This window comes from Stegastes partitus, unplaced genomic scaffold (genome assembly GCF_000690725.1).
Source record: "Stegastes partitus isolate 25-593 unplaced genomic scaffold, Stegastes_partitus-1.0.2 Scaffold599, whole genome shotgun sequence".
Lineage (NCBI taxonomy): Eukaryota > Metazoa > Chordata > Actinopteri > Pomacentridae > Stegastes > Stegastes partitus.
The window spans coordinates 296,856-309,610 of NW_007578330.1; the positions used below are offsets into that span (position 1 = coordinate 296,856).

Sequence of the window (12,755 nt, forward strand, 5' to 3'; positions counted from 1 at the left end):
AAAAAAACATGTTCGTATAGGGGATGAGGGAAATGTCTTTCCTGCTGGTTTGCGATGTCCTACACGTGTTTCGTCACCCTGGTAACCCAGGAAATGGAGAAGAACAAACATGTTGTGAAAGTGTTGTACAGTAACCTGAATCTCATTCCTAAACCTCATCAGGCGTGATAGTTCTGAGAGGTAACATTGACGCTTTTTTCTCTCATTCACATGGGCTTCTGAATGCCGTTTTCATCTTGCTGTGTGTTCATGCATTTAAGACAAATTGTATTTTGATGCTTTGACGATATTGTTTCTTAAAACTTTCACAAAACCCTTTATGATGAAATTAATTCAACTGAATTAGCAAACTGAATAAGCATATTTTCCAAAACAGCAATCTATTCCTTTAAATTGCAAACAGTTGCCAGCTACATGATTTGGAAATAGATGTTATGAGACTAATTAATTTTCAAATCTGGGCCACATATAAATACATATTTAAACTTTTTCTGCATTACCAACTGCATGCATGCAGGTTCCTCTGTCTACACAATGCCTAAGGTTTACCTACAGCAACTGCACAGCTTTGTGGCATTACTGACATTCAGCTCAACAGGTTGCAAAAAAAAAAACCTCCCACAAACGAAAACCCGGAGCCCCCAAAAAAAAACCGGTCAAAAAAAAAAACGGGGAAAAAGAACCGCCTCAAAAAACCCAAATTAAAACCAAAAATCCAATTAGTTTTTTAGAGTTTTGTTGTTGTTTTTTGCGCCAGAGGAGCCATTTAGCTGTGCAGAATCAGTTACCATGGTGATCTTGCAGGTTAAAAGAAAGCTACCATCATGACACTGAAAACTCTTGAAGCTATAGGCTCAACATACCTGCTAACTCAATAATGTCGCATGATAGTACATCTTTTTGGGAGATGTTGGACAATTACACTAAGAAGGTAACAACGTTGATTCTAGTTGCACGATTCATACCTGCTCTGTGGAAAGGGTAGTAGTCCAGAGTGATGGAGCTAAAGGACAGCTGCATGGCTCCACCTGTTATCCGCTTATTGACAACTGCACAGCAGGAAGAAAAACAAAGTCAACAAAATCATCTTTGTGTACCTATCCCTGTGGCTTGACAAATAAAATGCAAGATTTAAGTAGGCCTGTATAAGATCTAAGAGTCACGTTGTGTTTCTGCACAATAAAGAATACGTACACTGCAATGTAAAGTATGATTAAGTTTGTATTCGTTACCTTTGTCCTTCGCGTGAATGTCGTCACAGATGTGCAGGTCAAGGTGTGTGATCTGAAGATGGTGGGACGTCTCACACACATCATAGGCGCTGAACAGCTTGGCCATGGTTGCGCTCTGGTCAGCGGCTGTGGACGCCTGTTGGGTGCGCACCTGCTGGGCCGAGGGGGGCGCTGACGACACCTGGTGCACACAGATGACGTTTTTAGCCCTGATGTATTGGTTTGGTTGATGGAAGGATTCATGTTTTCCAGGCTTTGTTGCTATGTTCAGCCTCTGCATTATTGTTGCTGAAGAGGTTTCTGTTTTGTTTTCTCTTCTATTTATTGGCCTTGAGAAACAACAGCCTGTCAGAAACGCTATCTGGTTCAAGAACAGCTGAGCTATGCAGTACTCGATTCTTCCACCAGATGGCATGTCGGACCAAATTACAGAAAACTGAATGATTACTGTGCAGGAAGTCTGCTGGGACATGGAAAGGTGTGAACTTGTGTGGGCGATGAATGTCTGTACATTTTGTGTGTGTTTGAATGACAAGGAAATAGGGCACAGACTGAAAGATGGTGACGACAGCAATGAGAGACAGAGATGGTGTAGGCAGACAGACACCATATGGCATCAGGGGAGCGATGCAGAGGAGGGCAGACATGACTTTCATGAACACAAGGACAAACTGTCAGACCATAGCTCATGCACAGAGGGTGGAATTAGGGCATGAACAGGGAGGAGGATGGGGAAATGTTAAAAATGGGAAAAGGAGAAAGAAAAACATTAACATTTTTCCAGGGTGTGAAAGAAGCTGAGAAAATGTAATTAGTCTTCTACATGTGGATGAAATGAGTGTATCTCTGCACCTGATCTTCTGTGGCCATGCTCTTCCTCTGCTGTGCAGACTTCTCCATAGCCTCGCTGAGGGACTTTGCATACTGCACCATAGCTTTGAGCTGGGAGTCGGTCAGCACCCACAGCAGGTCGTCCAAGACCAGGATCAGTTTGGAGGCCACCACGTTACAGTCCTTAATCTGTACCAGATAGAGGCCTTGTTATAAACATGCAATATGCAGGTGGAGGTTGCCTGACACCTTCCAGTAACGTAACACGACACTTGAAGTGATATTTTCTTATTGTTGGAGGTCTTTGTTCAGAACCGGTAGGTACAAACTGAACTCACTGGGACTGCACTAAGCTCTACGATCCAACACTGGAAGCACACACTCAAAGTTTTTTAAAGTCATTTTACACACAGTATACTATTTTTGTTACAATACGTAAAACTGCAGAGACAACATTTGGGAGAAAATCAGTTTCCTCCAATAAAAAAACTTCATTAAGTAAAGGGGGAAATTACATTACCACTTACAGATTATATTAAATCTCCAACACTTTGGTTGTCATTTTTATTGAAATAAACACTGGCTGTTTGATGAAGCAGTGCTCCTGGCCCTGCAGCCTGTGAGGCCACACAGAGGGATCATTGTTCACAGCAGACGAGAGGATGTTGCTTAGAGCAGTCTGTGTTTCAAGTCGGGTCCATCAAATTTCATAAAGTGAATGTCAGATTCTATTTAGTGGTGTGTGTGTGTGTGTGTGTGTGTGTGTGTGTGTGTGTGTGTGTGTGTGTGTGTGTGTGTGTGTGTCTCACCCGTCTCTTGAGAGTGACTCTGATCTTGGACTGGTTAGTGATGAGGCGGATGGGGGCGCTCAACATCTCGTGCTCTGCGCTTTGGATAGCGTCAGCCTCAATACGAATCATCTGCCAGCTGATCTCTTTAAATGTGAGGATCTGGATCAAACAGAAGAGGGTAACCAATTCGAATATTGCGTGAAAAACAGTAAACAAAAGCCTCTGTTTCTTTAAGAAAGCCCATACAGACCTCTCCTCTCTGAGGATCCTGGATGCGAGTGAATCGCAGGTCACTCATGCTCCAGCTGGTGTTGACGCTGTAGACCTGCAGCTGAGAGAGCTCGAAGGAGGCGTTGAAGGCCTTGGCACTGATCCTGATGACGATGGAGTTGATGGAAAGGGAAATCCCCTCTACCACCTTCTCAGCAAAGCCATACTCACTGTATATGTGGAAAACAGGAAGATGAGGGGGTAAAGAGACAAAGGTAAATGAGGTGATAAGAAGTGACGAGCAACAGGTGAGTGCTGCACATGGTGGCCCAGGTTGAAATATCAACACTTCTTTAAAAGAAATACAACTACAAAAAAAGAGAGAACAATGAAGGCCCCACAGATGATGTAAAACATGAACCTTATATTTTACTTCATACTTTTTTAAGAGTAGCTTTATTGATCACATGTGGAGGAATTAAAGCAAAAAAGCAGCCAAATTTAAATGTGTTTTGGTAAAATAAAACCTCTCTCTGTACTTCGGTTCAGTATTTTGGGAATTACACTAGCTTAGCATCCAAGCTGCAAACAGTGCATGTGCCTGGTCGATAAATAGTCTAGCACAACTCCCCATAACACCAGGTGCTGTTGCTCTTCACGTTTTGCATTAACTAAACAAACAAGATAGGTGTTTTTTCTGTGTCCAGTCCTAAGAGTGAAAAAAAAAAAAAACAGCCCAAAGCTCACCTTTGTCCTGATGCTGTTGCTATGGGAGACGGGCCATTGGGAGGACGGGGCTCATCACAGGTGCTCATCTCCATCACCACTTTATCCAGAGTCTGCAAGAAAAAGCAAGTCAAGGGCTTAGTTTCACAACCAACAAGCAGCGCCATTAGGAAGTTATAGTCTTCTATAATTCTGTATTAGGTCGACACATTTTTTGAGAGGTTTGCTTAAGTTTGGCAATTTATTCTAGGGATTTTCTCATTCTAAGGCAATATACACATGAGTCTACTATTACCTGGGGATCTCTAACAGGTTGTAATAATTGCGAAGGTTGTGTGTGACCTTAATCTTGAGCAAATCTACTGGACGTGCAGATTCATAGCAGAGGGACGAGTGTATTCAATAGTTTTAGTCAGACTCTGCAAAAGTTTGTTTTCTCTGCACCTTTTCCAGCCCGAGAGTTTATAAAGGCTGTGTTGGCAATTGTAAATCAAAGTAAAGGCGGCATTTTGAAGCTCATGAAGATCCATTCAGAGAACGAGCAAACTCAAATCCATCAGAAGTGTAAAATCTTAAAAGATGATTAGATGAATGCATTTCTTAATCACGAGGTCATCAGGTTGCACTAACGCGAAGAAGACTTTTGACTATAAAAGGCTATAATGTGCAGTTGCAGTCAACTGATCCAAGTAAACGTAAAAGAAATGTGTTGTCGTATGCTCAGCTACCGTGACCCAGATAAGCAACAAAAAGGTTGACGGAGCATGGAGACAGGAAGCTGCCTACATATTGTTCACGGTACACACAAGCCGCAGCCTGTGTAACAAGATAAAAATCCTTGAAACTCTGCACATTATGCTGTTGCTATTCTCCAATTAATAAAAGTCGTGACGCAACAGGACTTTTATTGTGTACATAGCACATTCAGGCAGTCGCCATGTTATCGTATGCTCTCTCCACTTTCACACCATTTCATAATATTGTAGTTCAAAAGCCCTGCTACTTTTGACACTGAGATATTATTGTGTTCTACAGAATGGAGGCTGATAGTCCATTCAACAAGGCACTCCTGTGCTACTGTCTAACACAATACTATAACAATCGTGGTTAAATATTCAATACATAATGCTGTGTGTTCCATTGAGATTCTTTGTTGCCACATCCTGTGTAATAGATTAATCAAGACAGCGTGCGAAAAATACCACATAACACAGGGTGCTGAAAGTATAAATGAGGAGACAAGTGTTTGAGATGGAGCATCTGTCCCTCCTGCTATTGCTGTTTTCCAGCAGCCTGTGAGCTGGGAATTCCAGCTACCAGGGGACAAGGACCAGGCTGGCAGTATGTCAACTTGACACCTGCGCCCAGCTCAGTGAGGTGTGTGCAGAAAATGGCCACCGTCTGAGCCAACCTGCAGTCCTAGAAAAGGCACGACGAGGCGGTGAGGAAGATAAAGTCAGCTCAGGACAAGCAGCTGAAGACACTTGAAGGCATCACAGCCACAAGTGCTTCAAAGGTGGGCTTCATGTAGGAAACTAAGTGGGTCTGATTGAACAAGCTGAAATATCAGTCTCTTCTCTAACATCAGAAGTGGCTTCAAGCCCACCTCCATGGTCCGAGGGATGCGCTGCTACTCGCTGGTACCTCTGATGATGAACAGCCAGAGAGTGGTTTCTACCTGGGTCACAGTTACTAACAACAGCCAGGATAGATTGTGAAGCTGTATGCAAACAGGTTGTTTTACGACGACACCTTCAGTGGTTTGCGTCATCTGATAGATTATAAGTAAATTATGAAGGAGAGTTTCTGATCGTGTAAAAAAACAGCGGTGGAATGGAAGCTTACCAAAGAGATGGGGTGAGTCTTCAGCTTCGTCCATGGTATCTGCCAGTGAAAACAGAACAGAAGCTTAGCTTACATCCTCAGCATTCTGATCTTTACAGCAACCATTTAGCATTGTGGCTCTCCAAAAACTGGATTACCAGTGAATGGGATGTAGAAATCGAATTAAATTCAACTAAACTGGCCAAAATTAAATAAAGTCAAAACGGCAGGAAAGGTAGAAAGGAAGAGAAGGAAATCAATGAGTCTAGACTGAGTGGCAGCTCATTCATTCAGCTCCAGAGCTCCATTAATCCTGAACATGCAGCCTTTTTATTCATGTCAAATTACATAGTAAAAGAGATTAAATGCTTACGCTCATTTGCAGTTTTTTTTTTTCCCACAGAGCGCCGTGTTCTTTGAGACGTCATAAATCAAGAAGTGAGAAACGTTCAGGATTTGCAGCTCTAATGGAATTCGACCCATTTAATTTGCTTTGCCTCTGGTCGTAGAAACGGTAGGAACTGCCCGTGGTGGGTGCTACCTCTTGTCTGTCACTAAAGCAGAAATATTTACAGCAATGTACGTACGTATAGATTTTATAAAACCAGGCCAATCGATGTAGTAATTTGTATTTCCTTTAATGAGTGTGTTAGACCGAGGAGGTGAGAGTATTGCGTTTATCACTTCTGTAACAGGAAGATACAGAAAAGAGGTCTAACAAGTGAGGAAGTGAGATACACATCTGTGTTCTCTTTTTTTTTTTTAAACCAGTAAAACAGCTAAATACACTGTAAGTTGTATCGAGGCAGCAAAAAAGGTGTCACCAGTTCTGTTCAGAAATCACTCAGAACACCTAAATGTAAATAATGTGATTATTTTAGGTGCGACACTGCTTTAGTGTTACACACACTGTCATTGACGCAGCTCATAAGTAAAGTCAACACAAGAGGCTGCATTGGCAAAGTTTGTAGAATAATCAAGATAAAGTCAGCAAACAAGGACACACAGTCAGTGTTTACAGAGGTATTCAGGCTGGAACTGACCCAATGAAAAGAGAGCTCAACGTGGGTGCATAAAGAAGAGGTTGAGAATTTATGTCAAGGGCTGAGGAGTTAACACACCAAGGACAGAGAGAAAGTAATGAGGCAGAGGAGGAAAAGCAGAGGTGGAAAGTGGACCTTGATCGGAATGAAAGTCCAGTCACGAAGAAAAATTATATACGGCTCCATTCACTGTTTCCAGGGTGTGTCAAAGTCTGCGCTTGGACGTGACACTCGGCTGGTGATCGGGGCTACAGCACAGAGAGCATGTGCACTGCAAATAGTCACTGACAGGTTTGCCTGCACACACCTGTACAAAGTGTTTGTATGTATACAGCGGGCAGTTAAGCAGTATTCTATGGTTTTACATAAGGCCTGAAAGAAAACCATGTAAAATCTGCTTTGTATATAATTTTCAGTATGATTTTATCAACTAAATCTGACATCTTTGCTCTGGTTTTAACATGTTCAACATTTACCACTCTCATATCTGTGTGAATGTGAAGCTACTCCCAGCAGATTGCTAGCTTAGCATCAAGACTGAAAACAGCAGACACTCAAGGAAGATAATCTGCCTGGTTATGAAGCGCATAGCATTCCATTAAACCATATGTTGTTTTTACGCTTGAATTTTTGTATGGAATAAACAAAGACAGCAGCTTTTGAGCCCAGTCTGTATGCTTATCCAGGCTGCTGGCTGCAGCTTAATATTTCCCGTACAGTGACAGACAGTGACCCTCACCCTGATGGCGGCCTTGTTGCAGCCCACGCGGTTGATGGCGAGCCAGGTGGGCAGGTCCAGCAGGCTCTGGAGAACCTCCTCATCCAGCTCCAGGTTGGTGAGCTGGCCCTCCCCCTTCAGCGTGCTCAGGTTGATCTTGTCCGGCGACAGGTTCTTAGCAAACCTGCGACACACAGGAGAAACGCTGTGAGATATTTATAGAAATAGGCTGTTGGCAGACCGACAGGCCAGCCAAACAAACCAACAGTCAGGCTTTTGGTGTGTTGGATTCCACCACACTCTCATCACATCTTCAAATGCATGTTTTTAAAAATAGATATAAGGCAATATGTTTCCTAATAGCAGCTTTGTTACAAGCCAACCATTCATTTGAGAGTGAATCATATTTAAAAACAAACCCTCACTTTTTAATAGCACACTCAGAAATGTGCACTTACTTTAGGGTTATACACTGCTGTTCAAATCATATTGGTCAACAGAGTTTCGATAACTATTTCTCTCCTGCTTGAGGTTTCCTGAGTACTTGTATTTGCTTTGTTTCCACAGTTACTGCCCAATCGGATAGCGAGTTGAGTTTAAATAATGAAAAAGCCTCCTAAGCTCACATATAGACGACTTAAAGGCAGAAACAGAGAGCAAACAGGCCTTGGCCTAACAATATATGTTGTAGCTCAGGATAGAGTTTATGCTGCAAATGTACTCGAGCCTCACACTGCAGAGGAAAAGGTACCAAAGTCATCCTTAACTAGAAGCCAATATTGATATTTCTAACCTCGGTGTGTTGTTGTAATGATTCTGTCAGGTTAGTCTATTTGCTTAAGTAAAGAGACACGAACATGCAAACATGATGTCCATGACCCAAGTGTTTTTAGCCCCTCTTTGCAGTTTAACTATTGGTTAATAGTTAGCAGAGTGGCCAGATACTTAGATGGCTTATTGAGTGATGAGTCTCTGCAGACCAGTCTAATGGAATCTCTTAAAAACAGGGGATAGTATTGATTTCACATTCTCTGTCTGCCGAGAGGCACACAGCCTTGACCGTATGCATTCCTGATCTTAGTCTACATTATAGTTACAGCAATGGAGTGAAACAATTACATTCAATAGGTAAAGCACTACAGAAAGGCTACACTGTGGCTAGCAGTTTATATAAAATTATAAAAACAACAAGGGCTAAGTCGCTTTTAGACACACATATACAATATAGGTCGGTTTAACTTTGTCATTTAGCTGATCTCTCACATACCAACAGTGCCTATGTGTTAATGGGGCGGATCAAACCCCACACACAGGTTACCCTCTGAGTAATGTGTGATTATCAATGCCACAACTTTTAGACAACAGACTGGAGTTTTTGTACTTCACTGCTCTGATAACCTACATGTACACCGTCAGGAATGTGTGGAACTGTGGCTAATGTAAGAACAGCAAGGACTGGGAATCATTTTCTGCACAGACATAAGAGAAACTATAGCTTGACCAAAATTGTATTTTTAAAGTCTCAGGCATTTATATTTAGGGGCTAGAAAGGGTTTAATGGTTAAAAAATGTGATAATGTGAAATATGTCTGCATGTTCTCAAACCTATGTACAATAAATAAAAATAAAAAAAACGTAAAAATTGAGAATCACTAAATTCAGATTGAGAGCTGTCATGATGTCAGATTTTCAGTACATGATTCTTTTGGCCCAAAAAAATCATGATAATGATGTTATCACGATATCTATAGAAAAGCAAAAATATAAATATTATTGCTGTCAGTCAAAGTAATTTTAACTTTGGTAATTGTGTCTTTTATCTCTCTCTTTTTTTTTTTTTTGCAAATATAGGTGCAAGGAGATATATTTTATTTTGTAAATATCACAGCTATGCTCAATACCTATATACCATGACACCCCTGATTACTCCAGTACATACTGAACATGGTAGTTCACAGTTTTGAAAAGAATGTTTACCATTTCTTGTTTGCTGACATATGGACCAGTACACATATATATTAGTGATAAGCAAACATTGTACTCTATCGGATATCAGTTTGGCTCTACATTGTTTTTAATATAAACCATTTATCCAACAGTACCTTTTCCTTTATTTAATAAAAGCAGCTAACTTCATAAACACATCAGTAGGTAATGCTGCTTTCTCACAGGCAGATGCACTTGAACCTAACGTATAATAAGTCATAATAGGTTTAGTAGTTCCTGATTTGAGGGGGAAAAAACAGCTTGTGGTCAGCAGTCACAAAGCAGTAAAGCTCAACACCCAGCTCCTATAAACAGGTAAAATAAAGGACACACGCCAAAAATAAGCACACAATAAGTATAAAAAGAAAAGAATTGCTTGCATTGTTTACTTTGAAAGTCTTGTCGAAATAAAGACACAGGGGAACAAAAGGATGACTTTGCTAAATATTAGTCTTAACAAGTTGTGCTACAATCGAAATTCTCTCAGCAGGGTCGTAGAAAACCTTGAAAAATCCAAAATACCCTAAAAATGAAGCCCACTTTTTATAAGAAGTGCATACACACAGCAATGTAAGGTCAACAAGTTCAAGAAGAAGACCATAAGCAGGCTGCTGTATGACTACATACGAAGCCAGAAGATGACAATTTGCATCGTTAGCAATTATAAAATAGTGATGTATGATTATGGAGCCTCTCAGTAACTGGATAGTCTCGGGCAGACAAAAGGTTTTTTGTTCTGATGGTCAGACTCTTCAGTGACGGAAAGCTACCAGGAGACATAGCAAGGTGCACTGTCTGGCAGCAGCTACGGCATGAAAGAAACTCTGTCCGGTGAACATTGCTTTGTGATTTGGCAGCCCACGTTTTAAATGATTCAGTCTGTCAAATTCCTGCTCCTATCCACTCAACACCTTCTCCTGGCAGCATTAGATACGTCTCTAATTCACCGTCCTGTAAATTATTCAGCAGTAGAGGCATAAACAGACTCTCAGCAGCGCAGAACAAGACAAAACAACATACCCTCTGACTAACAAAACACAAATAATATAATGTGCACATGCATTCACATGAGCATACACACACACACTCGCAGACGTAAACACAGTCGGTTTGTCTGCGAGAGATGGATGCTGCTGCTGCTGGAGTGTCAGTCTTGTGACCAGTGAAATATTCATTCCTGCTGCTGATCAAGTGTCAACCAGCTAGCCAGCTAGTTTCGCTCGCTCTCTCGCTCCTTATCTGGCGTCTCAGCCTCTCTTGGGGCACCACTCGCTTCCTCTCTCCTCCTTCCATCTTCATAAATAAATCAATAATGTAATCAAATAAAATGCTGTTAATCAGCAGCCTAATATCAAGGCTACCACAGCTAAATAAACTAAATTACACAGGCAGATCCAAGGCGTCACTGAGTACAACAGCAAGAGGTAGAAGGTATTAAGTTCACACACCGTCATCTTTCCCTTTCATTATCCTCACCAGACTACAGCCATTATTTCAGTCAGCGGGGCCGAGCTCACCGGACCAGATCCAGGCCCATAAAGAGATTAGAGCAGGCTACAGGCTGGGAGGCAGTTTGTCTGCCTCTCAAACACAAAACTAACCACTTGACAGTCAACTTAGCTAGTTTTAAGTAGTTTTATTTGCTTTCTTGCTCAATGACAGATAAGAGGACTAACAACAGGTCTTATATGGTTAAAATTAATTTTTATTGTTGTGGTTGTTGTGAACATAGGAGGTGTAAACTATAAGTTGTTAGGATATGAAGATGCAATACTGCTTTGCTGTCTTCTGCATTCAAGGTGAGCCATTAGCAATAAGCAGCTATCCAATATGATGATCAGCTTTCTACAGCTGCTTCTGCTAACTCTAAGATGTCTCAGCAACAAGCAAACACAAGCAATAAAAGCAAGAGTGAACACAGAGGTCTTCGTGCACTCCCAGCAGGGTCACATGGGGAGCTTGAGCCTTTCCCAGCTGACTTAGGGTGACGGCAGGTGACACCCTACACAGGTAGCCAGTGAAGACACACACTGAATAAAAAATGTCGTGCTAAAGGACATCCTGGAAACCTTAAGGCCGATCTGTTTTCATGTGCTATAATGCAACCTAAACCCAGGCATAGTTTACATCTGTTTGCTGCTCTCCTGCTCTCTGTGCTCACACTTACTATATTTTAGTACAGCCGAATTCAGGTCTTCTCATTTGCATACTTTTCTGTTTCTGTTGTTGCACCACTAACCTACTCATTTATTTAACCACAACGTTGTCTGACAAACTCACCATGTATGAATTAGAGACGATGGCTGTCCTGTAATATCAGACAATATTTCCATGTCATATGATTGCTCAGGGAGAAAGTAGGAGGTGATAGAAAGACTTGATCTCATATATTCACATCTGTGTCAGCTGCTTTGCTCTGCGCTGTCAATCACAGATGCAGATACTTCTTCCTGAAGGGGGCGTGGACAGCAGCAGCTATAGTCAAGCTGCAGACACTGACACAGGCCAGTTAGAACAGGGCTAAAAGCAGGGGTCATAGGAAAATGAACCATGTTTGCAATATTTTGAGATGAAAAATTGAAAAGCACATTCTGAGAACAGGACTGTCATTAATTTGCTGCAAAATCGGCACACTATGGGACCCTTAAAGCAGCTAAAAACGCATAGTTTTATTTTAAAAAACAGAACAATGAGAAAACATTTATTACTTGACTCTGCAGCTCTACTTAGCTTAACAGATTATGGGTGGGTTTCAGCTCGCTGCTAAGACCTCAGCTTTATGCTACTGGTTCACTCTCATAGCTTTGTTTTTGGCCACAGCAGGCAAATTTAGGCACAGCTGGGCTATCTGTTTCCCTCTGTTGGCAGTCTTTATGCTAAGCTGAGCTAACTAGCTTCTGGCTCTGAATTCCTATTGAACAGACATATGAAAGTTTCAACTAGTCCTTTATCACATTTCTCATACAGTCAAAAACATGACTTTGCTTTTCCTCACAAACACCTGTTGCTAATAACTTTGTCTCATAGTTTCTGTGTAATTTTGCCAAAATGGACTTAAAAATGGCTGATCTTGCAACTTTTTCCTTCACCACAAACTGAGAGCAGGCTTTGGCCCGCCACACTGTACGCTGATGTCTGTGGATCTAGTCAATGGAAATAGTTTTTCCCCGCTTCATGATGATGCATTTGGGGCGCAGCCTGATGACATCAGTGCCAGAAAGAGCGAAGCCTGAGGAAAGATGGTCGGAGTGACTCAGACAACACCCAGCCTATTCTAGCAACCGAGACGATGGCAACGTAAAGACAATAAATAAGGAGAGACAGACAAACAGAGAGGGAGAGAGAGACATGAAGAAAGGACAAAAAAAGACAGAAGGCGAGGAAGCATCCTCAG

General features: G+C 41.6%; 1 protein-coding gene across 2 annotated transcripts in view; it reads right to left on the reverse strand.

Moving 5' to 3' along the window:
* The window catches only part of bltp3b (bridge-like lipid transfer protein family member 3B), a 37,793-nt gene that overhangs the window by 17,095 nt on the left and 7,943 nt on the right, over positions 1-12,755 (reverse strand). For both annotated transcript variants that reach the window (XM_008289216.1, XM_008289215.1), the window contains exons 2-9: positions 7,397-7,559; positions 5,636-5,674; positions 3,812-3,903; positions 3,105-3,294; positions 2,873-3,013; positions 2,085-2,252; positions 1,233-1,413; positions 966-1,049 (exon numbers count right to left, since the gene is read on the reverse strand). In XM_008289216.1, coding sequence (XP_008287438.1) covers positions 966-1,049; positions 1,233-1,413; positions 2,085-2,252; positions 2,873-3,013; positions 3,105-3,294; positions 3,812-3,903; positions 5,636-5,674; positions 7,397-7,559 — 1,058 coding nt within the window. The remainder of the gene's footprint in view (positions 1-965; positions 1,050-1,232; positions 1,414-2,084; positions 2,253-2,872; positions 3,014-3,104; positions 3,295-3,811; positions 3,904-5,635; positions 5,675-7,396; positions 7,560-12,755) is intronic.